Source organism: Labrus mixtus, chromosome 15 (assembly GCF_963584025.1).
Source record: "Labrus mixtus chromosome 15, fLabMix1.1, whole genome shotgun sequence".
NCBI classification, from domain to species: Eukaryota; Metazoa; Chordata; class Actinopteri; order Labriformes; family Labridae; genus Labrus; species Labrus mixtus.
In genome coordinates, this window is record NC_083626.1 from 12,705,678 (window position 1) to 12,731,344 (window position 25,667).

At 39.9% G+C, this 25,667-nt stretch overlaps 1 protein-coding gene across 2 annotated transcripts; it reads left to right on the forward strand.

Moving 5' to 3' along the window:
• The first annotated feature begins 8,937 nt into the window (after positions 1-8,937).
• Positions 8,938-10,866, forward strand: her9 (hairy-related 9). 2 transcript variants are annotated; one of them, XM_061057764.1, is made up of 4 exons: positions 8,938-9,273; positions 9,437-9,532; positions 9,641-9,728; positions 9,841-10,866. In XM_061057764.1, exons 1-4 carry the CDS (start codon positions 9,166-9,168, stop codon positions 10,410-10,412), a joined length of 864 nt encoding a protein of 287 aa, XP_060913747.1. In that variant the 5' UTR covers positions 8,938-9,165; the 3' UTR covers positions 10,413-10,866. The 2 variants fall into 2 exon arrangements, with proteins under 2 accessions (XP_060913747.1, XP_060913746.1); XM_061057763.1 differs by having other exon boundaries at positions 8,940-9,273; positions 9,838-10,866.
• Positions 10,867-25,667: the final 14,801 nt, after the last annotated feature.

The following is a 25,667-nucleotide window of genomic DNA, read 5'->3' on the forward strand; positions in this document are numbered from 1 at the left end:
TTTATGTGTGTAAAAAGGGTTGGTTTTAGTGGGTCACTATGTTTTGAACATGTTGGATCTCCTGTGGTGCTGGTCAGTCAGAGAGGAATAGCCCTGCCTCATGAGTTCACACCAACGCCATAAAGGAGTCTTTGTCAGCCATGAGTGGGGTCATCTCTGTCTTCCCCTGACCAATAAACGCACACATTCTCCACTTTTCTGATGATTTTGTTGAGCTCACAGGACCCACACAAAAGTGCAAAGACTTGAATTATTCACAGGGAAAATGTATAAAGGATTAATTTGCATTGATTTTGCTCCTCCACAAAAGGAGTCATTTTTGTCCAGACAAACCTCAAAGAATAGCATTTCATCAGCAAATAAAACTGAACAAAAACCTTAATAGCATCTGTCTATATGGTTATTCCCAAAAAATGTTGCTTTGTGTTTTATTAGTTTGAGGGATTTTCCACTTCATCGGAATGCGCAGACTGGCCGTGACTTTTGTGTGGAATTCACGCTTTTGGTGACAAATGGAGAAACATCAGTCTCAATTTGAATAATTTGGCACAGAGGTTTGGTGAGGCTCTTTATAAATCAGAACTGATAGATGAGTCGGTGTGTTAATGCAGTGACAAAAGTGTCCTTTTCTGCTGCGTGTTTGCCTGTTTGACTTATTCACCACATTCACCACAGCTTGTGAAAAATCTTGTTCTTCATTTACACCTGTTTAGTTTGGCTTGAATTGATTAGACACAAGCTCGGTTTCATCCAAAAGCTGATTTTCTGCCTGATTTTTCTGCTCCTATATTGGATATTTGTAACCACGCTGACATTTTTTAAGGACAGCTTGAATAAACCACAAGAACCCCTCTTATTTAGGATTTCTTCCTAGAGTTTTCACATGTACAAAAAGAAGCAGGAAGATTATTTCAGCTATATTAAACTAAACCATACAAAAAGAAATATAGCATGGATGTTTATGACATGTTTGCATGCATCAGTGTGAATCTGAAACAGATTTAAATCTAGAATAACATTTCAATGGCAGCTTGCATTTGCCCTCCTTAACAATCTTTTTTGGCTCAAATTTAAAAAACAAAACAAAAAAGCATGTGCACTTTATTATATTAACTGTAAAACGTTATGTAGGGCATAAGTACAGCAAGCAAGAGAGAAAAATGTACAAGTCATGTCAAACATAGAAATATGCATATTGTTGCTCTCAAACATAGTTTCTTTGACACTAAGTTGATTTTTAGATTTTCTTCGCCCCTTATGTTTGATCCTTTGTCTTTGCAGTGCCCACCCTCTGTTTTAAATCCAAAGACCCTGTGTGCAGAGGAACGAGGGGGCTGCCAGTCCCATGGAGCGCAACCCTGTTCCAGAGTGCTGCAGAGGGCCATATCTGTCATAGCACATTCCAGTGTGCAGCTATGATATGAATGAAGTGCTGCGGTGTGCCCAAGCTGCAAGTGTGGAGCTCAAAGGGCTGCTGAAATGCTGTAATGTAATTATGTGGACAGTCCCTCAGATCCATTAGCTTGAATTGCTTCCACAGCCCCCATTCAGTCAGTGGGCTGCCATGTCTTTTCTTTGGGGGGAGGCTCTGGAGTCATCTAAAAGGACCTCCTCTGTTCTCGTTGTGCTCATTGTCTTTGGAGGCCTGTTATTAGTGGGGGAATCAAGTTACAGCACACCACAGATGAGGACTTCAGAGATTTTACAGTTACAGGTGGGGGGGGGTGTATTCTTTACCGAGCTTCTGTAAGAGTTAATCAAGTCAAATCATAAAAGTAAAGAACTGAATTTCTCTGTCGGACCAAGGACTTTCCAAACATGTGTCTCCTTAAGCGACATAAAAGTTTAAAAAAAGTTGAGTTAAGTTTATTAAGAAGCGTACAGTTTCAATTAAGTAATGAATGATAATATTGCGACCACACTTTTTTTTGATGGCCTAAAACAGCTTCATGTGACTTATGTTTTTGTCAAGAATGATCATGGAAAATTGATGAAAAAAAATCTTGTGGGGGAAAATGTGCTCATAGATAACATTTTTGTTAATTTAACAGTAAAGGTTTTTGTGAGGAAAACCAACATTCATTAAAAATGGTCAATAATTCATTTAATCCACTGAGCAAAGCAGTCACATCTAGTATAAGACAATTAAAGTGCACTTGTTTCACTTAAAAACTATTTAACAAGTTGGCCGTGAAAACACTTCTCTCATCCAAGCCTGCAGATAAAAGTGGAGATTGCATTACAGCCTTGTAGTTTACACACCGACCCTCCAACATTTATTCAGGAATCAAATTAAAGGTTCCAGCAATTTCCAAAATTTGATTTAAAGCTTTGTGTTTACCTAATCTCTGGCATTCACACAGACACCAGCAGAAATGTCCAAATGCGTCACTGCACAACTTTAAAGGCTTTTCCCATGTATAGCGGTGTAGTGACCCATTCTAAATAACCTATATCATTGGGGAACTGCGCTTTATAAAAGAGTCCATTGGGATCTGCACTGAAAGGGTTTTTTTGGGTGGAAGCCTAGATGAAAAGTGCAAAGAGGAGGATAAAGGAGAAGTATAGGAGATGTCAGGACGCCTTTGGAAGGAAAACAAACTGCAGAGACCAATGTGAGTTGACTTAATCTGATTAGACTAACCTCATCAACAGCCCACTTAAAAGGGAGAAGAAAGGCCTGAATTGGGGCGAGAAGCAAGAGAAAAAGGGCTCCCTCTCTCTGTTCAGAAAGCCAAAGAGGCTCCGTGAATGAAGCACATTGTACTGGACATGCTGGTCTGCAGATGGCAAAATGACAACAAGGCGCTTGAAAAGTGAGGCAAATATAATTGATCTCAGGGTTTTTTTTTTTACTCTTTGCAGGTATGAAAACAGCCGAGGGAGTAATGAGATTAGGGAATAATATGAAATGAAAGTCCATAAAAAAAATCCACTTTTCTCTCACGTTTGTGGTGCAAACATGCAGCTTTGAAGCCTTTGACTGAATGCACCCGCCCATGTAATGCCATGAGAAATATTTCCAAATTCATATTAATTTATTCAGATTCTGGCCTCTTGTAGAGCACCCTGCAGTCTTGGTAATACATCAAACAGGGGATGGATGAAGAGGAAAATAGCTGTTTTAATACCAGCACAATTGATGGGTATTAAAAAATGTTTTAATACTTCAGGCCACTCCCAAATGTTAGAAATCCCTAACAACACATGAAATATATCTTCATGGAAGGGGGAAAAATCCCTTTGAATCTTTTGCCAACGACTTATAAAATATGTGTTAACCTTAATTCTTCAATATTTATTTCAATTAGATTGTGCAATGAATCATCAAGCCAGTGTTTTTGCTCCTCTGTAAACCCCTGTAATTAAAGTGGGAGGTGAATACAGCAGCCACAGGTGTCCTTTCATTCAGAAGCTTAGATCTGCTGTTGTTGAGATTTTGGCTTTATTTGTTTCAGGAACCTCACAGCACTAATCCGTACTAACAGCAGCTTTGAAGTCTTGATTTGGAAACACACCTTCAAGTGTCCCAATCGTCAACACTTTTCTCCGTTTGTATCATTAGTTAGTGGACAAAGTATTCAGATCATTTACTGTAAAAGCCTGCCACTATACGGGAAGTATAGTAAGTCCTACTACATTAAACATCATCACATAAAGTACAAATGTTATTGGCCATATGTTCTTATCACCAACACATTTAAGATTGTATTTGTCTGTGGGTGTTTAGGTGGAGTTTATATTCTGCAATCAAAACAATTTTACTTAACTGTATTATCAGCTGAATCCAGTATTTTAACACTTACACTTACATATTGTAATTCGACAAGTTTTATTCAGTGACCAACTAAGTTAATGATTCTGCATTTCCAGAGCATATGTTTAATGCTTTGATTTACCATTCATACCTTAATATTAGGATCTAAAGTCACACAATTTTGACAACAAGTTGTGGAGGAAGAATATCAATAATTTACTGATAGGGTTATGGTTAGTTGTGAGGAGTATCTAGTCTTTATTCATTATATTTCTAAGGACTATCTATCATTTTTACTTGATAGAAATAGAAAAAAACTTACTCTCTAACTTCATTTATTTAAGGCTCAAGGTTGGTGTCTGGGACTAGTGTCTCCTTTAATTATAAAATCCATACACAGGAAACTGACTATAGTACTTTATATTGTTAAAATGTTCCAGTAATGTATTAATATGTACTCAGATTTCACTGCATCACTACAGCTTGTCAAGGTGGATCTGCTCTTAACAAAAATCTGTTTTCTTAATCTAAAAATTCCCTAATAATCAAAGTTGTCCAATAAATTAAGAGCAGTAAAAGAGTCAAAGTTTCCCCAGAACTTAGCTGTGGACAAAGCAGTTTAACTTTGCTGTCTTTGCTGATATTGCCCTATACATATATACAATGGCCTATATATAGGGACGGCAGTAGCTCAGTCTGTTCGGACTTAGGTTGGGAACCGGAGGGTCACCGGCTCAAGTCCCGGCACAGACCAAGTCCGGAAATTGGCCTGGCAGCTTGAGATTGAAGGACCCCAAAACTGCCCAGAAGCACTCGCTGTGGACAGCCTGAGACCTCTCCGTTAATGCATGTCCATAGGACCCTGTTTGTGCATGTGTGTACTTCAGCCTATGTGTGTGTGTTCATGTTCATTAAAGAGTGTAAAACCAAATTCCCCTCGTGGGATTAATAAACAATTAATTATTATTACATAATAAGATGTCTTATTCTGATGAAAACTCTCATCCTGCTGTCTTCAAAACAATCAAACTTATCACTCACAATGAGTCATTTTCCACGGAAAATATAAAAAAACAGTTTTTAGTGTTTGCTGTTATACGTCCTTGTCTGTGGCCCACCCTGTGGCGGATAGCAGCATTAAAAATGAAATGAAGAAATAATCAATCTCATAGTTGACAGTCACTTTTGCTTTGTAAAGTATAAAAAGGCATCTGTATTCTCTGTATTTTTCAAAACCAGCCTAAACCTCCTCACAGGAGCTTTACGTAGGCCTTATAGTACTTGTAGATATGTATGTCATAAAAAAAGTTAAAATTCAAAATCTTTGGACACCCAGATATATCACAGCAATGTCACAGTTTAAGTAACATCCTGTTTTGTCGCTTTCCTGCTCTGTCTCTCTAAAATGGCCACAGTGTCTGACACAAACCCAAAGCCACCCAGACAGTCATTGTTACTTCTCAGTGTTGGTGATTCATCGTGGTAAACACAACTTCTAGCACTTGATTGGGGGTTGTGTATAAAGGGATTGCCCAGCTGACACCAGCTAATACAGATATAATTGACTCTGCTTCTGCATTCTGCTTGTGGATTTGCAGAAGAGCATGGGCTCATTGTACAACAACAAATGAAGCAGGCGGCAGTGAAAGGAGCTGCTGAGCATTCCCCGGATCTACTGAACAGACTACTGAGCTCTGTTAAATCTGCAAACACAGCTTCTCCCTCCTCAAGGGCCCTTTGATGTCATCCTGCAGACCTGTAGCTCATAAAACTAAGTCAAAAAAGCAAGTACCCTGGCCTCTTGTGAGGTGAATGTCGATCGACTCTTGAAAACAGCAGTGATTTCTGTTCCCCACATTCCTCCAGCCTGTGATGTCGGCGTCAGCTTTAAAGATGCTTTAATGGTGGAGTCCCTCCAAAAGTTTCATTCAGTTGAAGGGGAATTCCTCCTCTCTTTGTTGTCTGAGATCTTTGAAATGCAGGAATGAAGAGGGGGAATTATTGATAGAAAGGGTTTGAAATACTAGAAGTTGTCTGACTTGGTCTGACTTCATATCAGGTTCAACAGGTGCAGCCCCACCTATGCAAAACTATACATCCCAAAATCCCATTAAGTTGACGGGTGCAGGGATCAGTTGTGTAGAATTAGATCTGCATCATTTGGGCCAATCCAAAAGTAAATATAGGGGATGTGAGCCCAACTACACACAGCTGGCCCTTAAAGCTCAGGATCCTGGGTAAACAAGTATCCAGCATGCCTCGGCACAGCTCACCCATGGGGCGACATCATGAGCCACTGAACAATGACAGATACTCCACCAGAGACGGGGCTGCAGTAGGGCTTAGCAAAATTTTATTACATTTGGTCAGTTTCAATGGACTGCATGCCAAAAGAGGATCACATACTTTGTCATCAGTTTTAAGATTACTATGACATCCACCCCTCCTTAGACTCTGTAATGCTCCTATTGATGCCTTACACCTGCTGCTTTAACATGAAATGTGCTGCACACTCAGATAAAGGTTTAATTTCTGTCTACACAGTTGCAAATTTATAAGGGGTGACCTGCAACAGTTTTATCCATTTTATACTGTTTTAAACGTTTTAAAATGTTCTTTTCTTGGGACTCCTTACTTTATGAGAGTCAACTTGCAGCATAAGCAGCTTTTGTGATTTTTATGATTTTTTTCATCGACCAAAAAGCTGTTGCCGTTAACAAACAAATTGCCAAAAATGTATACTTTATGATTGTTTATTATGTAAAGTTTGTGATTTAAGTAACACAAAATGCAAAGTGCATGTTAGTAATAAAGTTTATAGTATAGTTTTCTATTTGCAGTCAATAATTAATAAATGAATCTAAGAGCTTTTTTCAGATTCTGCTGTGTATGAACAAAGTCTATGTATGCAGGCTTTAACACATACACAATAAATGGACAAATATCAATTAAAAACAACTTTATTCTCTTCTCGTTTTAAAGGCAACAGGACATTAATAAAAAAAACATTTGTTTTTATAAATAATAATATACTGTGTCTCAAAACTTCCTTCTTGATTTCTAGTTCTCATCACATGCATTTGGACTTAGTTGTGCCCCCTTGTGGTCACCTCCAAACAAAGCCCAGAAAATAAATTATTTTTTTATTTTAATGTTGTAATCCGTCTATTATGGAAAGCATTACATGTTTTTATTTTTTTTAAATCTGAACGTCGGGTTTTTTTTAAAAGTACGTTAATTATCAGACATACAAGGCTGAGAATAAAACACAGAGCAGAGAATCATTGCATCACATGAAAAACACATCAGTTTGGTACTTTTGCATTATATCTTTACATATGTGTTTTAATTTAAATATATTCTTCAAAATATTCTGAACTCGAATAAACATGTTGACTTTGTAAAATACAGCAGCACCTGGTGAAGAGCCCGGTCGGGTTCGAAACGTTGTGTTGTCTCATGCGTAGAGCAAATAAAGGAGTTTATCTTTGGGAGTGTTGCGAGTCTTTGTGCTTTATATCTAGGGATATTTTACGACTCAGCACCTAAATCAGTGTTGTGCGTGTGTTGGTTGACCTTTTCTGGACTTTGGGAAATACCCACAGAAACTTCAAAATAAGTTGACCAACTTGTAAAATGAGCCGCTAGATGGCGCTCTTTTCTTTCAAACATTATTACACCTGGTTTCAAACACACGCACTCACTAGTGGGGGAAAGAAACATGTCAAAAATAATGTTAGGGGAGATATTTCTGAACATTTTATTGGTTACACGTGCATCTCACAAGTGCGCCAATGATGCAATATCGACAGGTTCACTTATCAGCCTATTTTAATAAAATGTATACTTGTTTATAGGCCTAATTAATATTTAGACTTGGGCTGCTGTGGCATACTTATTGTTTTGTGATTTGGCTTTGCCTCTATTGAAAATCAATAAGATTGATCATTTCAATTAGTGTATTATTATACTGAATTAGTGAACAGCTAACAGCTTTCACAGGAAAATTGTTCATTCGGGCGAAAAGCCTGTATTCATAATGCAGCAGCAGAATGCATTCTATGTCAAAATCAAATAATTTTTTCTATTCTTTTTATTCCTTTTTATCCTGTTGGATGCAATTCTATTCTCTTTAATGCTCTCAGGGATTCAGGTCTGACATTGTATGCTCCTTCGTCTCTAGGTTGTAATCTGCAGGTTTTGGCACGTGCTCCGCGTAGACCGGAGAAGACTGCGCGAATGGCACGCGGACAGATGTGCCCCCCCTCCTTCCCTCTTCCCTCTTCCCTCTTCCCCTTTGAGCGGCTCCCGCGCCGGGATGATTGACATAGAACTGTTCACACAGCCAATCAGGGAGCCGCCTGCTTTATTTGCATAAAGTGGCCGCATGCCATTGGCTTGGTGCGTGCTACTGCAAACCGCCTCGCGTGCCATTACAGATGTCTGCTCCTTGGAGGCGCAAGAGGGGTCTTAAAAATAGATAAAAGTGTGTTTGTTTATGTTTGAAGCTTTGAAAACATTTATGCTTGATTTAAAGGCTTGCGTTGTTTGGTTTAAGCAGGCAACCATAACTTTTAGAAATGTCCTTTTCCATTTTGGGAGAAAAATATATGAAGAGCCTATACTTAGTTCATTCCGGTTATGGATACATTTCAAGCACAAACATATAATTAACAACAAATTATTATATTTTGACAGAGACATGAATCCGTGTTGCAGCCAAGAAATTTGGGCTTGATTCTTCATTTAAATCACACAACTTTCCAAAGCACTCCTCCTAAACAACATACTGTCAAAAGTTTGCTTCTGGCTGTACTGTATAAGCCTTTTGTCAATACAGACTCGACATTCTTCCACACACACAAACTCACACACACACCAAGACGTCTAACATTTTTGACGAGCACGGAGCAAAGTTGGAAGCAAACATCCAGCGCATTCCCCTCCCTTATCACTTCACAGCCCAGCCCCGACCGCCGCTGCTCGCTCCGCTTTGTTGTTTGTCCCTGCAGGGCTGATTGAGCAGCGCGTGACTGACGGCCCGCGGGGGTGTTGTCCAATCAGCGGTCTGCCCCGCGCCCAATGGGTGAGTCCTCTCTGCTATTGGCTGAGGCGAGTGTGGGAAAGAATGCAGAGAAGGTTTCACACGAACTGGGAGCACGCGAACCGTCTATAAGTACCGCCGCGGCGCGTGTCAGCGGCAGAAGCTGAGACTGTACTCACATGACAGCTCAGCGATAACAAGCGACTGAACGTAAAGTGATCTGCGGGACTGCCCGGCATCTCATACATGTTGTGCAGTGGCACTGCGTGAACTTTTTTACATTTTCACTGTTTTTATTCCCGTCGTTCCAAAAGAGGATTTATTTCTGTATCTTTTGATCTTTGTTTTAACAATTTGAGCGAAAATGCCAGCCGACACAATGGAAAAGCAGACCGCATCTCCTATTGCCGGTGCGCCTGCAAACGGATCACACACACCGGACAAACCGAAAAATGCCAGCGAGCATAGAAAGGTAAGCATTTAATTTTCACAAGCAAACATGAAGATTGAATAGTTTGTTTATGAAGTAAACACGTTGTTACAGTGATGTGACATGACATGCAAGTTGTCAAATGATTTATAAGATTGATGAGCAAGGTACTTATGCAGACTTGTTTATTTTTTCTTTTTTGCAGTCATCCAAACCCATCATGGAAAAACGACGAAGAGCGAGAATTAACGAAAGTCTCGGTCAGCTCAAGACGCTCATCCTGGACGCACTCAAAAAAGATGTACGTTTAAACTACTTTAATGCCCATTAAGTATTTTTCATGTTCATAGATCATTTCGTTTTAAATGTGATTTGCACATAGACTAAACTTTATTCTATCCCCCTGCAGAGCTCTAGACACTCCAAGTTGGAGAAAGCAGACATCCTAGAGATGACAGTGAAGCACTTGAGGAACTTGCAGCGTGTACAGATGAGCGGTAAGTTTATTCAATCACATAAGTAGGTCAAACATTTTGATAAGTCATAAAGAAGCTGCTGAAGAAGGCTTAGACTCCTCACTAATATTCATCTTCTTTCTCCCTCCAGCAGCGCTCTCAGCAGACGCTACCGTCCTAAGCAAATACAGAGCCGGATTCAACGAGTGCATGAACGAGGTGACCCGCTTCCTGTCCACCTCAGAAGGAGTGAACACAGAAGTGCGATCCAGACTCCTAAACCACCTTTCCAGCTGCATGGGCCAGATGATGTCAATGAACTACTCACAGCAGGCCGCGTCCCAGCAGGCGCACCTTGCTCAGCCCCTTCACGTGCAGCTCCCCTCCACCCTGCCCATCAACGGCCACGCCAAACTCAGTCCGGCAGAGGCCGTCTCCCCTAAGGTGTTTGGTGGGTTCCAGCTGGTGCCCGCAACAGACGGACAGTTCGCTTTTCTGATCCCAAACCCGGCATTTGCCTCCGCCACAGCCCCTGTTATCCCCCTTTACGCAAACGCAGGAGTGCCTGTTGCTGTGAATGCCAGCCCGGTGCACGGCAGCTCTGCATCCACTGCAGCATCTCCAGTTCACGGCATGACGTCCTTCTCCGGGGGATCTCAGGCAGTTAGCCCGGTGGGGGTCAGTACTGGATCGGAGAGTAACGAGCCTGTGTGGCGGCCCTGGTAGCCTAGGATGAAAGACTTGTGTGAATCCAGTTTGCATTACTTTGATTACTTTTTCAGTTTACCCTTTAAACTGGCTGCACACACAACTGTCTTGGGGTTAAACCTGGAACTCTCCCGCTATGGGACGGTGACTCCAACCACTTAATGCCCCCAGTAGTTCTTGTTGTTTCGTTTTATGGAACATGATTTGCCTGAAATGGCACATTGTTTTTTATTATTTATTACCAGATTCCAAAATTTGGATGTCGGTGATAAATGCTGTACATGCAGATGGAAGATTTATAGAAGATTTTTGTCATGAAGTACTTTTTATCAAAAGATTTAGTTTTGTACAAAGTTGTTATTGATTGTTATACCAAAGCTGTGTTTTATATTCTTTGTTGTTTTGTGTTGAAAACTAAAACTGAAGTTGGGTGATAACCCATTGTTTTAATAAAATAAATCTCAAAAATTAAGTTTCTTGTCTAAAGCCTGATTTCATGCCACGTCCTTTTGCTTTGAGAGTTTAAGGGTCATCTTAGGTTGGGGGGGGGGGGGGGGGGGGGGGTCATTTCATGCGTAAAAGTCAAACTTACCAGTGATCGATATGTGAGTGAAACCTTGTGATTAAGCTCCTAAAGTGTTGGCCTAAGCGAAGCTTCAACCTATCGATTCACATATACACTCCCGAATCAATTCGTTTAGTAAGTTTTAAGTGGCCACCTTGTCACCAATGTGGCGGGAGCGCTCTACATCTGGCCCACTGGAGAATGGTCAAGCAGACAATGGGGGTGTATTTTTCTATTGCTATAAAGGTAATTAAAAGTTTGAAAGGGGTCTCATCCTGTATGCAGCGGGAGCTTTGAGAAGTCTTAAACCCTATTCATGAGCCTGGGAAATGCGCTCAGGGGTTAATGTCACTAACAGATTGCTTCAGTGAAAGAAGAATATGGAAGGATCCTCGCGTCCTTTTGTGTATCAATTGTTCTGCTCGACTCCCAGTTGGCTTTCACCTTCTCGAAGGAAAAAAAATAGGTTTTTGTTTTTGTATTTGATAGCAAGGTAACTGAGAGAATGTCCGGTTTTACGGCATCTAAAATTAAATTCATTTCTCCAAAATCAGTATGTCTCTCTCATGCACTCAGTGGCGAATTATTTGACTTATACAATTGCAAAATGTTTGGCTGTCTAGGTGTTCCCCTTGTCTCTGTTAATCAATGTACGTAAATTATCTTTCCCCGGTGAGTTTGGTCCGGCACTTATGGTCGTGTGGGTCGGTAGCCGTGGCGTTAGACGTGGGTCAGACACCTGTAGTCATAGGGCCCCTTTACTTTGGATTAGGTTACAGTCTGGTCAAAACTCCTCAACATTTAATACTCCAGCAGCGCGCCGTCGGTGCGCATGGCTGTCACAGGTCAAACTGTAACTTAGGTGTGTTTTTAAGTGTTAAGCCCTGACAGACTACCAGTACACACAGGATCAAAATTCTCAACGTTCTCTTTTATTGGAGTATTTCTGGTGCAAACTTGACGTGCGCAAAATGGTCAGCGTCAATACACCCAAAGTGCAAAACATTCCATAAAATTTCCAATATTAGGTATCTGCCGACTCTTACAGAATGTCTTATATTTCATTATACATTATACGCGAGAAAGAAATGTACCATCAATTAATGTAAAATGATAAAAGGATGTTGAACTATTTTATTTAGGAACACGATTAGGTAGGCGTTTGAACAAATATACAGAGCAAAGTTGTGCCAATTTTTTTTTTTTTTTTTTTTTTTTTTTTTTTACAGTAAATTGGCCCACGGACACTTGTTTTTAATAGCTTTCACATCTTTATTACGCATCTTCCTCTAACAGTTGCACTGTCTTGTTAAATCATGTAGTTGTGTTCTCGTTTTCACCCGCAGCGTGCATGTGCCCCGCAGATGACACCATGGGTAAATGGCACACTGAAACCTTGCTGCCAGCGGTGCTGCAGCAGCTTCCTCTTGCGAGTAGACGAACTGAAACACCAGTTGGCAGCGTGTGTGGCTGCTGTGGTTGCTCCCTCTGCCTTCGTGTCTGAGTTAATAGTTCAGTGATGCCTTTGTGGAGCTGAGGTCGTGAGAACCGAGCGAACTAGTCTGCTTGCGGTTGGGCACAGAGCCAGTCAGTAAATCCCCGCTGGCAGGCGGAGGTGAGGAGGCGAACACACACACGCGTGGCCCCCAAGAGGCGATCCTGGTCCGGTGTAAACATGAGGAATCGTGGGGGGACTTAGATAAAACCCTCCCAAGAGAAGTGGACTGAGGCTGTTCTATTTTTTTTTATATAGCAGCATTTTGTAGGATTTGTGGAAATCAGGTTTTAGCTGCGCAAGCTCTGTGGTCTTATGTGTTGGGAAATAAGGAACACAAATACACCCTAAGTTCATACTGTTTGCAGCAGGAATAGTCCTCCACCAAACACCAGTGTTATGTTAGAGTTCGAGTAGAAAATACTTTTTTTTTTTTAAGTGAATTTTTTGAGAAACAGGAAGGAGAATAGAATGGCTGCAGCCTACATTCCCAAAGACGCAGAATCAGTCTCATTGTGAGCACATATAGCTCATAGGCATAAGTGTTCAGATAGCAGAACATAAACTGAGGCTGAAATATCTTTAATAGATGTGTGTAGCTGACAGAAGATCCAGGTGTGGGCATGTTGGATCATCAGTCCTGCATTGTTGTCCTATTGCTACCGCAATAAGAAAACTTCTCTTATTTTCCTTATAAAAATCGAATCAGGCGGGAATCCCGATCTGGTGATGAAAAGGATTCCTATACATGGCTAGATGCCCCTTGGGGACCTGCACCATCACGTCCCCTGGGAGAAGTCCCCATTGAAGTGGGGGTAGGGGTCATCAGAGGAGCCACAAATTATCATTCTCATTAGCGACTGAATGGAGGAACGCGCGCACCACGTTGCCGCCAAACTTTTAACATCACATCTCCCTCCAAATTTACAACAGCTATTGTTGCACCAGGCCTTGTGTTGTCAGCACTTCATGGGTTTTATATGCAATTACTGCTACAGACAGTTAGCCTAAAATGAGTGCTGCATCTTTTAATGCAGGACTGCAACAATCCAATGATATAAGAAGAGGCTTCTGTTCTACAGTTCCAATAAGAACAGCCAAGCTCCTTAAATACATAACTTTAACAGAGTACAGCTGATGTGTTTCCCATGCCAGCTCTGGTTAATCTGAACGGAAGTGATATAAAGAAGTATGCAAGAGTTGTGTGTTGTTGAGGTTTTTTAAATACAATACAAAGTTATATGACCAAAACGGGATGTTTATGATTGTATACTTCTTGCTTTTTTAAAAATCCACGAACAGGTTTCTGCCAATTCAAAATATTTTCTGAGGTGCGTCCTGTCTCAAGCCAACTCAAAAAAACTGGTCCATGCATTCATACCCAGCAGATAAGACTATGCCCTCTCTGCTGGACCTCCTTAAAAGTCAGTAGGTTGACTCTAGACAGCTCATTCAAAATGCTGTGGCCAGAGTGTTAACAGGGACAAAGAACATAGGACATATTACACCGTATTGAAAAAGCTTCAGTCCAGTCCAGTCCAGATTTGAATTCAGAAAGTTACTTCTTGTCTATAGCTCTAAAAGGTATGGCTCCTTTATATCTGTCCGACCTGTTCACTGACTACAGGCCAATTGGATCCCTCAGATCATCAGGTATGGGCCTACTAAATGTACCTGGAGTCAAAACTAAATCAAGTGAAGGTGGTGCCAATTATTGGGGCAAACTGCCTGTTCACATGAATCTTTTTAGTTGTTAATATACATCCTTAATATATAATTATTGTCCAAATGTCTAGTGGATCAACGGCAGCAGAAAATGCTTTTTGCCTGACCTTCTGACACTTGTCCTCCAGCTCTCAACATAAATTTCAGAATCCGGCCCCCCCGCTTTTGGATTGTTTGAGAGCTCCACTGTTTGTGATGACAGGCTATATTTGCTCCTCAATCTGACGACGCTGCAGCTACTGGGACAGAAGGAAATGTTCTGCATGCTTTGGTCACAGGTTCTGGTATAAATGAGAGGGAGGGCTGGAGCAGGCAACACACATGAAGTTGTTTGTGTCAGTCTGTGTGTGGGTGTGTATTTGTGTGCACTGGACACTTCTCCTTGCACCTGTTTTCTCGAGAATCAGGGAGGGTTATAGGGTGAGGCGGATAAGGATGACACCATAAACAGAAGGGGTTGAAACTGAGGAGAGAAGTAAAAAAACTTCGCCTGACATGCATGGAAGAGGCTTATTTTTTAAAGGGCAAATCATATGAGCAGCAACACTTGAGATTTAGTTGGTAGATTTAGTTGGTCCCCTTCAGTGTCACCCCACGGCTGACTCCCTGACACTTTATTAACAGGTGTTCACTTTTTACATTCGAGCCAAAATCCCCTTCCTCCTCCCGCTTTCTCTCTTATTTGGCTCACTCCAGGCTTCCATCCTGTCCCGGTATTTATAGTAAGGGAACACTTATCCCTTGCTGGGTGTGAGGTGTTGGGTGTGTGCAGACGGAGGTGGTGATGCAGAGTGGGCAGACGCAATGAGACACGTCAAACAAGATCAAATATCACAGGGTCCTGGTGCCGCGTGGGCTCCCCCTGATCATCACTGCTCGTCTGCAGAGCGTACTTCTGAGACCAGGTTTGGCTTTTCAGCAGCTTCTCTTGTTTCAAGGCATGAGGCATGAGGCTTATGGTCTTTGCAACTGGTGCAGATTCCACAGGAGAAAGTTAAGGGTCCTCTTGACAGGGTTAGAGGTCATCTTGTAGACTCCTTGGTGGCCTTGAAGAAGCTCCTCCCTAAATGAAGGCACTTTTATTTATGTGTTTATCTGTTGAGCATTCATCCCTGTTTTTCTCCTGCAGCTCTGACAGCTGTTGCTCTATTTTTGCTCTCTATCTCTCTGAAGTAATGTTGATTTGGCCATTGAATTGAGAGAACGTTAAACAATTTCTCCATTAAAGATGTGATAACACAGCAACCCTTTTGGGAAATTGTAATTTGAGGAGACTTGTTCAGCGTGTGCAGTAAAATAGTTAAAGACATATATCAATTTAAAACTATAAGCTTCATATTATGTCTATTTTCAATGAAACTGATCAATAAGTGTCAAACAAAATTCAATAAGGGATAGTAATGAGCATAAAAAAGTTCAACTGTGGGGCAAATAATGGATAAAAGATCAAAATCAAGATAAACAACCAAAAGTGTTAATTGTTTTGGCTATATAATCAAAGTACCACAAACAATTGAATTGTGTGTGTGTGTGTGTGTGTGTGTGTGTGTGTGTGTGTGTGTGTGTGTGTGTGTGTGTGTGTGTGTGTGTGTGTGTGTGTGACTCATCCTATGTCTCAGCACATGCTCGGACTTGTCCCAAATTTGACACTTGAGAACGTCATGAACAGAGATCTGACTCACATATCCTTTAAAAAGCCCCTTTCTACCGCTGCTATTTCTGTTTGAGGGTATTTCATTTTCGTCATCTCCTTTTGTGTTTGTGGGTGTGTGTGTGTGTGTGTGTGTGTGTGTGTGTGTGTGTGTGTGTACATGTGTGTGCATGCGCGCATAAGAGTGTGTGTGTGTTTGTGTTATATGGGTTGGTGCGATAAGATCTTATTATAAAAATATGAAGGTGTGTTATTTGTGTATGTGTCTCTCAGAACTAATTTGTATTAACACATTGCAATTGTGTGGTTGGATGGAAGCCTGAGAAACAACTTTTGACCTATTTCCTTAATGGATACTGCATGATATTTTTATTGCTCCTATAGGCCTTCGTTGTTTGTTAATAAAATCCATGAAGAGATATTGAGAATGGACAGTGTGGCTTTTGGCCTGCTGCTGGATCCTTAAGGTACTGCAGGTGGACAGTGTGAGCTAACTTACAAAAAATAACAAAAGTTTTAAGTTTTCATTTCATTTTTATTTTTTAATTAACCCGCACATGTCAAAACACACAACTTCTTTGAAGTTTATAATGAAATATTTTCACTTGTGTTGCTCAAAAACAGTTATGTGTATGTGGACAGTATGTGCATATCCATATTCTTGTCTTTTTTGGATTTTGGAAATAAAATATTTAATCTTAGTGGGAAGTGTTGATCAGAATTGTTTCTAGCTCCTCTCCTCCAGCAGATTGTTCCAGCGTCTCAGAGTGTAATGGCTGAAAGCAGCATCATCAAATATTTTTGTAGTACTCTGTGGAACAGCTAAGAGAGGAGCTGAAGGATCTGTGGGGCCGCCCTGGTATATAGAGTAAAAGCATCTCTGAGATGTAGTCTAGTGCAAGGCCATGCAGGACCTATTAAACTAATAAAATTAGTTTAAAATCAATACAAAAACTCACAGGCAGCCGGTGTAAAGATTTTAAATTCAATGCTTTTACATTTTTAATTAATTGCAGCGGATTTAGTATTATTTGGTAGACCAGTAAGTTGTTTGAACTAATGTTAAACCCCTGTTTTGTCCAGGCTGAGATTTAAAAAAGTTGTGTGACATCCATGTTTTAATTTCTAAAATACAGTTGAAAAGTGAGTCAAGTAGTACCAGAACTGTAGGTTTGTTGTTATCAAGGTTTTTTCTAATACCATTCACTTCTTTTAGCAGGGCCTTCTCAGGTGTGTCCTAAAACCTGACTGAAATATTTCTAATTAAAAAAATTAACTACTTAACTAAATAAAAACTAGTTTCTCTAAAAGTGTACTTAAAAGTGCCAAGTTCTTTTTCTTTAAAAGAGGTTCAACTAAAGCGATTTTAAAAGCTGTAGAGAGTAATTTACTATGGCGAGTCAAATAGGCTATTGGACTGGTTCATTCTTTAGTTTGGGGTTGGCTGCTCTGGTATAGCCTGCCTCTTTCCCATTGGACATTTTGACTTATCACTGTAGTCAGGGCATCAATGTTTTTAACAATTTAAGGTAAGAGACTCATTAAGTCATGCCAGCGAGCCATCCTGCTCAATCTCAGGTAGAGGAACTGGTAAAGCTAATAAAGTAAATTACGTGTCAGGAGTTGTTTAAGAGTATCCTACACTACATGTACTATTTATGTATCTATTTATTTATGTTATTAGGTATGGAATTTAACAACTAAAAGTATTTTAATGGGAGTCACATTTGATGCTTTTATTTTGAAGGGGGTTTGACATGGTAAAACGGATGTTGTGTTTCCTAAAAGGAGGGAGTTGTATCTGTTACAATAGTTATTTATTATTACATTGATATGGGCTTAAAGTTTGTTTAGAAGAATACAACATATTATGTGTCGGTCGTTGAATGATGTTATAACGATATTTCGTGGTCTTGCTCGGTAAGTTGGCAGGCCTTTGAAAGCCAGTATGTTTGACGTGTATTTCAGGTGTCATTATAACGAGCACTCAGCCTTTCAAGGCATTTCTACACATTTTTTGAATAGGCCTAATTAAAGCTGCATTTTATGTTAATTTTTCCACCGACTGTTTGTGTTAACATAGGCTATTTTAAATTCAGATGGCACTTCAAAACTAACTAACAATATCAAGTTGTAACCGTAGCACCTACCAAAGCTTGTCAAAGTTATGTTTTACGTTTAAAAACACATTTCCTTTTGTTTACAGTGTGTTCAAGGGTATGTATTTGGAACTTTTGGAGCCTCAATATCGTGATGATATATCTACAAATAGCCTTACTGCACTCTACTGCAACGTAGCATCCCACAAGTTTACGAGAGGTAAGTTTTACACAAACCATCGACATTATGATAAAAACATATTTACATGATATCTCACTGAACAAATTTTGATCATTTTAAGCTAAATATGCCAATGCACTAGGATGTCCATAATTTTTTTAGCCCAGTGTATGGTGGGCACAGTACATTTATTGTAGGAAACATATGTAAACTAAAAAATACCAAATACAGAAAATGCAATATCATGAATCATATAACCTTCTCTTGCTGTGAAAGTCCAATAAATTGCACCAAAGAAACAACCATTGAATATTTATCTAAATTAAAAGTCTGTTTTAAGCAAGTTAAAAATGCTTCCAAGGGTTTGTAATTTATATTCATATTGTTCACACTTATTATAAAATAATGCATGATTTAAAAAAAAAAAAAAGAGTATCTACCACAGCACACACACAGCTTAAAAAAAATTAAACTCAAGTAGTATCAGAAAAAAAAGTAATTACAACTGTTTTCTTATGTCTCTCTCTTTAAGATCTAGCCACAGTCCTCTCTTAACTTACTTTTGTTACAGATATTTTTCTGTGAAATTTACCAAACCTGTCCACAAGGTTTTATTCCAGTGCTGGATTATTGATCGTTTTCAGTATACCATCTGTCAAAATAATTCAGAATATGATTTAGTTGTTTCTGGAACACAATCTGCTTGATTAATTTCACGTTGGCTCTCTGGTGCTTTGAGTCACTCTCCTTTAACAGTACAAAAAATGCAAAGTTGGCATTTTACATGTTCCCTGCAGATTATTGCCAGAAGATGAAGGAAACTGTCTTATATTTAGCAAATGAAATCCAAGCACATTTGACAGAAGGATATTCCACTCCTGGAGGTGTTGAAAAGCTTTATTTCCTGAGCAGCTATCCCACGGTGCTGAGACCTGTGGTCCTCTCTGGACCTTGGTTAAGTGAGGTGGTGACAGCGGCACTGTTGTAAAAGAATTATCACTTCAGCACTGAAGAGAGGGGGGCATTGTTGACTAAACAGGATGTCCTGGTGTCTGGTCCCATCTCATACTGGCTATTCTTTGTGTGTGTCTTTGTCTGTGGACATTGGGACAAATCCTTAAAACAGATGTGACCACGATTTGAAAACGTGCCATCACTTTTTTTCTTTTCATGTAGAGCCCTTCCTTCCTCTAACATGTCAGTAGATCAGCTTCTCTTCCCCCTTTTTAATCAAAAAGTCTTCCTACATATGTATTTTCATGGAAAGGGTGAAGCAGACTCTGAAATGTCGTGTAGGTGATTAGTTTATGTGTCATAGTACCTGCGTGTGGTAGGGAGTCTGAGTTATGAGATGAGCCCTTTTCTCTTTATTTTCTTTTTCTTTCTTCTTTTCACCCTGCCTCTTTTCATGCCCTGGGAAGGTAAACACTCATCTTCTTTGCTCTTGTTTTTCTTATGGTAACTGTTGAACAGTGTGTGCTCCACTCTTGGTTTTATTGCCTGGATTGTCATGCAAGAGGCAAAGGGAGACAAGTGTCAATAAGTGGATGGGCTCACTCCAAACAAATGCCCCCAGAGAATTGGCAAAGAGAGAATGCAGCTGGGTACACACACACAGACACGCGCACACACAGACACACACACACACACACACACACACACACACACACACACACACACACACACACACACACACACACACACACACACACACACACACACACACACACACACACACACACACATGAAACAAAAGTTTCCTTGATGCCCACCTCACTGAAGACATTAGTCAAACATGATTCAAACAAGATGTGGTAACTGTAGAGCTAGGGACAAAACACTCTATAAAATTGTCCATATCATAGCGGATAGCAGAAAACAACGTCAACATCAAACATCGTGTATCTAATTACACTTATCATGTAGAGCAGGTCTTACTTGTAGTATTTGTTTTATTATTTACAGAGACCCAATTTAAGATAGAAGAAGACAGGGTAGAACTTTATAAATCCTGCAGGGAATTCTGGTCCCAGGTTGCTCCTACATTACAGTATTAAATAAGAGTAACACAAAAGAGCATCAAATATGCATGAAAAAGTAACAAAAATGTACGATAAAGCAATAGGAGAGTTAGATGCAAAGAAACTGTTCCTTAAATAAGATCAGTAAGATCAGAGTAGACTAAGTACAAAATGAACGGGATTGTTGACAGTGGTATTGGCAGCAATATTAATACTATACTTAAATTCCACCATAAAGAATGTAAAACAGTATTGTACATAACAATAATGCAAATGACATTGCTTATTATAGTGATATTATTGTGAAAGATTATTGCACATAATGACGTAATGTTGAATTGCACGTGATAATAAAAATCCCAAAATGAAAAAGCACATTATTATACTGCAGTGTTTGCACTCCTCACGGCGAATGTATAAAGAAATGTAGAGAAGTCACAAGTCGTTTGATATATTATGACCAGCATAACAGAACATTTGAAGACACATGATCTGTCAACACTGTTAACTCCCTGCACACATCAGTCACCCTTCTGGCATACTCTTATCTTTATGACAAACAGCCTTTTAGTGCTACTTTACAATGCACTGACAGAAGGTAAACAGTGGCTTTGCAGCCGTCTAGTGGCTCAGCTTGTGTCTCTCTCCTTCTGCTGGTGGTGATCGCTCCAGGATGGATCACCTGTCCGACACGACCCTCTCATCTCCAGCCATGTTCGGCTCTCGAGCTGTAGAAATTTGGCCTCATGATGAATACATGGAGCTGAAATAAGATTAGTGCAGGCCAAACACACATGAGGGGGGGGGGGCACTGTCTAGCATGTTATTCCCAGCCACAACCCATTCATGGAGGAATCCCTCCTCTTGTGACTGTCTGGCTGTGTGTCTCACACTGACACTCTCTTTTCTTGTCTCCTTGTCTCTTGTTTTATTTTGGTTGTTTAGAAGCAATACTAAATTTGTTCTCGTAATTTCTGTGCTACTTGTAGAAATAACTTGGGAAGGTTGATGACTCCGCTTAAAGCATGTGACGGGGGAAATTAGGATATTTATTTAGCCATTTCTGCCTCCTCTGTCCAGATTCTGTGGAAGTCGAAGCAGACGTGCGTCAATACATTTGATTTAATCTGTTAAACTGTGATAATGATTCATATCTGGTTGTTTTCTCAAGAAGAATGACTTTGTGATTGTACTTTGGAAGCAACAAAAGAAAATTCCTTTCAACTGTAGAAAATGTATCGGTAGCGACTCTCTTGAAATCTGGCCAAATAAATGTGAAATGATCTGCGTACATTCGGTTACATCTGTAAGGGTCTGTTTTAGGGCTGGGCGATATGGACCTAAACTCATATCTCGATATTTTTTCACTGAATGGCGATACTCGATATATATATCGATATGTCTTTTATTAACAGTCAGTTGCACAAGTTCAACATGTACATGAAAACAAACTACCAGTTTGTGAAATTAATTAATTTTCTGCATAACAAAATAAACACAGTTGTGTGTTTTGTTATCCTTTTAGTTTGTTGAGTTTGGCTCAGAGAGAGAGGAGGAGCAGGGTGAAGAGGGAGAGACAGTGAGATGAGAAATAGGTGAACTGGCAGCTCAACAGAAGACACATTATTTTAATGCAACATGAACTATATCGATATTAACGATATTGTCCTACCCTATGTCTGGATTGAAAATATATCGATACATCTTAAAAACTCGATATATCGCCCAGCCCTAGTCTGTTTTGATTGTTCTGTAATTCAGGCTTTCTTAACCTTTGAAGTAATGCCTGAAGTTACTGAATAACCCACATAGTTGCTTTGGAGAAATAATGAATCGTTTTCTCTGTGATATAAAGACACTTGTGGGTGCAGCAGTCTTTATCTAGAATCTCTAAAATATACCCGTAAGGTCTGGGAACAGTCTAATGTGAGCGTTGATGTCTGTGTAAGTCAGTTGGTGTGTGTGTTTCTTTGTCGTTTTCCCGGCATGCCCCCTGCAGTGTTGCCCTGCGTTGACTGACAGCACCAATGCGGCTGTACAATAGCTGATCTTTGCTCTGTGTCTGACTGTATAAACACAGAGTGGGATGGCTCCCTCATGCAGAACTCCAGTATTGATCACTTCTGCGCGATCCCACAGCCGCGCTCATTGTCCTCTGCCCCTCTCTCTCCTGCCAATCAATAGCTCTTTGTGTTGATCTTCACCCATTGACAAATCACTCTGCCCCGTTGCTTTTGTGAAGCCGTCAATCAAGCGGAAGGTATCGCCTCATTTGATCCTCATTCAGTCCGGAGTTTTATATTCCAGTTGGAATGAGTACAATAAGTATTACATAGCAAGTCTGATATTGATGATCAGTGGGAGTCTTATAAAATGTGGAAACTTTTCTAAAATTGCACCTGCGGCTCGAAATTTGTTTAATTTTTTTTTTAAATGTTTAAAAAAAAAAAAAAGTTGCTTATCAGAAGACAGTTGTACATATTATGGTAAATCATAGAAAGGACTAAAAGATATACCCATTCATAAGTAATAACTCTACACCAGTGGTTCTGGTGAAAAAAATTGGCGTTTATGAAGGCTAGACCAGTTGAAAACTGTTGCTCTACCAGTTTCACAACATATCTCACAACATACCTCCAGTTGTATCAACGACATACGTTTGATTAATAAGATGTTCCTGATGCTGTTTTGAAAGCTCTTCTAAAACATTTTATCCTGCATGTACCCTCCTACAAAAAGTTTTCCTTAACAAAGCTAACTGCAAATTAATCGCTTGTAGTTTATTCTTCATCCAGTGGGGCTGACTATATCAGTGCCCATCAAGCTGTCAGCAGATAAAAGTCTTTCGAGTCATTAAACCTCATTGTTTAAATGAGATCTCTGTTTCTGAGAATGCCCTGCTGAGCTCACAGACGGTGATAAAGATGGTCAGAGAGAGAGAGACTTGACCAGCAGCTATCACACACTTACTTCAGCACGCCACATACCTAAGCAGATCGATTCATAGGGCATGGATGAGTCTGTCTGATGAACCTTCAATTCACTTATGATAAATAAGATGTCAATATTTTAAAATCAATATTGAAACGTTTTGTCTTCATGACAAAGATTTACAAACCTGCAACAGATACTTTTACTTTAGTCTGTCTTGTTAGACATTTCCTAAATATGTTTGAACAAATTCAGATACAAATTTGGTTTATGCATTAGCAATGTCTAGAGTATATTTTTTTTCCAATGGCAAGTAACTCCCATCAAGATTTTGTCATCTTGCAATTTCCTTCCAAGTGCCTGAAGTCTTGCATAATTCTGATTGAGAGTGGACAATTCTGATTGGAGGTTGGTGTAAAGATTGATGTTAAAAATCACAAGACTATGAAACCAGATTCCTAATTTGAACGTTAAGGTTCATAAAACAAAATCTTTTAAATTGAGATACTGTTGAAGGTTTTGGTAAAATGTTGACATAGTGTACTCATCCTATGTTATACTAAGTCACTGTTGTCTTATTTGTCAATATTTAACCAAGACTATGAGCTTTCTATAATCCTAAATGAGTGCGCTAACTGCTGAAACATATTACTAAAAAGGATATTTTTCTTTTACATCACAAGAGCAAAAATTATAGGGAGAAAAATTACATCTATTTTCAGTAAAAGTTGTTTTGAAAATGTAGTGGCATTATGTATATTCATGACACTCAAGGTAATGTTACAAATACAACAATAAAAACAGCACAATGTAATGGCCAGAGTAAAAAATGATCTGCAAAAAAAGGCAAAAATATACAAAAGAAGCTATGCATAGTAAAAAGCAGAAAAGGGCATGGTTACAATGAATAAGCAATTCTAAGAAGGTGAGTTTTGAGACAGGATTTAAAAGTAGACAGAGTCACTGATGGCGTGTGGGAGAGAGTTCTAGGGACAGGAGGCTACACTGCTTAAAGCTCGAGCTCGACCTTACTCTTTGTTGTGTTACAAAAACAGGTAAATTATATATATTACAAAGATCCAGCCTTAATCCATCATGAGCGTAGCACTTTAGCAACATTTAAGCGTAAGTTACAGTGGCAAGGTAAAACTTCCTTTTAACAGCCAGAAATCCTGGGCAAATATGAAAGGAGTTTGCCACAGGGTTTGGCTCAGAGTTTGGAAGTATTAGGACGCAATGTTGTTGCACAGGTCCCCGCCATTATCTTATGTTTTGATTCATTGTCGCGTTGTTTTGCCATTCTCAACTGTCAGCAGAGATAGTGAGAATGCGAGATGGCTCACTCCTTAGCAACTGAATTTAGGAAAAGGATGTTATGTCGGCAAACGGCATGAAAAACACGAGCGATGACTTAACCAATGAATCATCGATCATTAAATTCATCTGCAGCTAATTTTATCATCGAACAACAACGTCAAATAGTTGTTTCACCACTATTGAAGAGTGAAGCAGTTAATAAACAAGGATGTAGTCACAGTCACATCAAACCAAAGAGTTACTTAGTCCTTGATGTTTTCAATCTACAATGTATCTAAACTCTTGACTCAATGTATTATAGTAAGATTGTTGCTGCTTTTGTTACTATGGCCCTTGTTTGATGCACAACATGAAGCTGCCTCATGAATTTAGCAGTAGATAAATATCAGCTTTCTGCTGTCAGGAGTTGTTTACATTTACTAAAGCCAAGCAGGTGTGACCTTTGCTGTTTGTTTAGTAGCTGCTAGAAACCACTCACTGCACATCATTTTCATTTAATTACTTATCTTCTGCATGTCTGTCTGTCTGTCTGACTGACTGCTGTCTGTCTATCCATGGATACATCTCTGAACACAGCTTGGTTTCCACGTATGTGTTTATCCCATGTTTCAGGCCATTCTTTCACATATGGCCGGTTGCCATGAGTCAGCAGCATTGGTCAGAGGTTTCCACTCCTAGACACAACAGTCTATCCGGGAAAAACAGCTCTCTGATGCCTCAGCCTTCCTATATTGTCTGGTCTGATTCCGAGTCGAAGAGAGGCTTATTGTTTGGATGTCTTTGTAGTGCTGGTCCATTGCTGCGGAATGTGGGGATTTCCTCCCTCGCGGGTATTTTTAGATCTCTGTGTGAATTCAAGGGAGCTCTGCATAATTCTGTGCAGTGTGGGGTCCAAGGGTGGGGTCTGTGCAGCCGTGCACATGTGTGGGAATCTCGGTCCGCTCATTAAAGAGAGGATGTGTATGTGGTGTGTCATATTTATGTCAAACTAGGATCAGGATCACACCGTAAAATGCTCTGCTTGTATGATGTAGGAGTGTTATACTGATTTCCTGGTTGATTGATACTGGTGCTCGGACTGTGTTTCATTTGAAACTTTGCAATGTTTTCTGGATTGACAGCACCAGATTGGACAGCTGAGTGTCAGTCAAAAACAGGTCTGCTTTGGACACTGTTTGTGCGCTTAAGCGTTTCATAGGGGCTTCACCGAGTCCTTCAGGGGTCTCTGACCTCCCAGGGTAATGTTCTTCTCCAGGTCCGTCTTTTGACAGCACTCAATGGAGGCGCC

What these genes read in the sequence shown, in the direction of transcription:
- her9 (XM_061057763.1), top strand. Translation starts at nt 9,166, where the DNA reads ATGCCAGCCGACACAATGGAAAAGCAGACCGCATCTCCTATTGCCGGT. An exon ending in TGGACGCACTCAAAAAAGAT is followed by an intron (nt 9,533 to 9,640) that starts GTACGTTTAAAC and finishes ATCCCCCTGCAG; the next exon opens with AGCTCTAGACACTCCAAGTT. An exon ending in GCAGCGTGTACAGATGAGCG is followed by an intron (nt 9,729 to 9,837) that starts GTAAGTTTATTC and finishes TTCTCCCTCCAG; the next exon opens with CAGCGCTCTCAGCAGACGCT.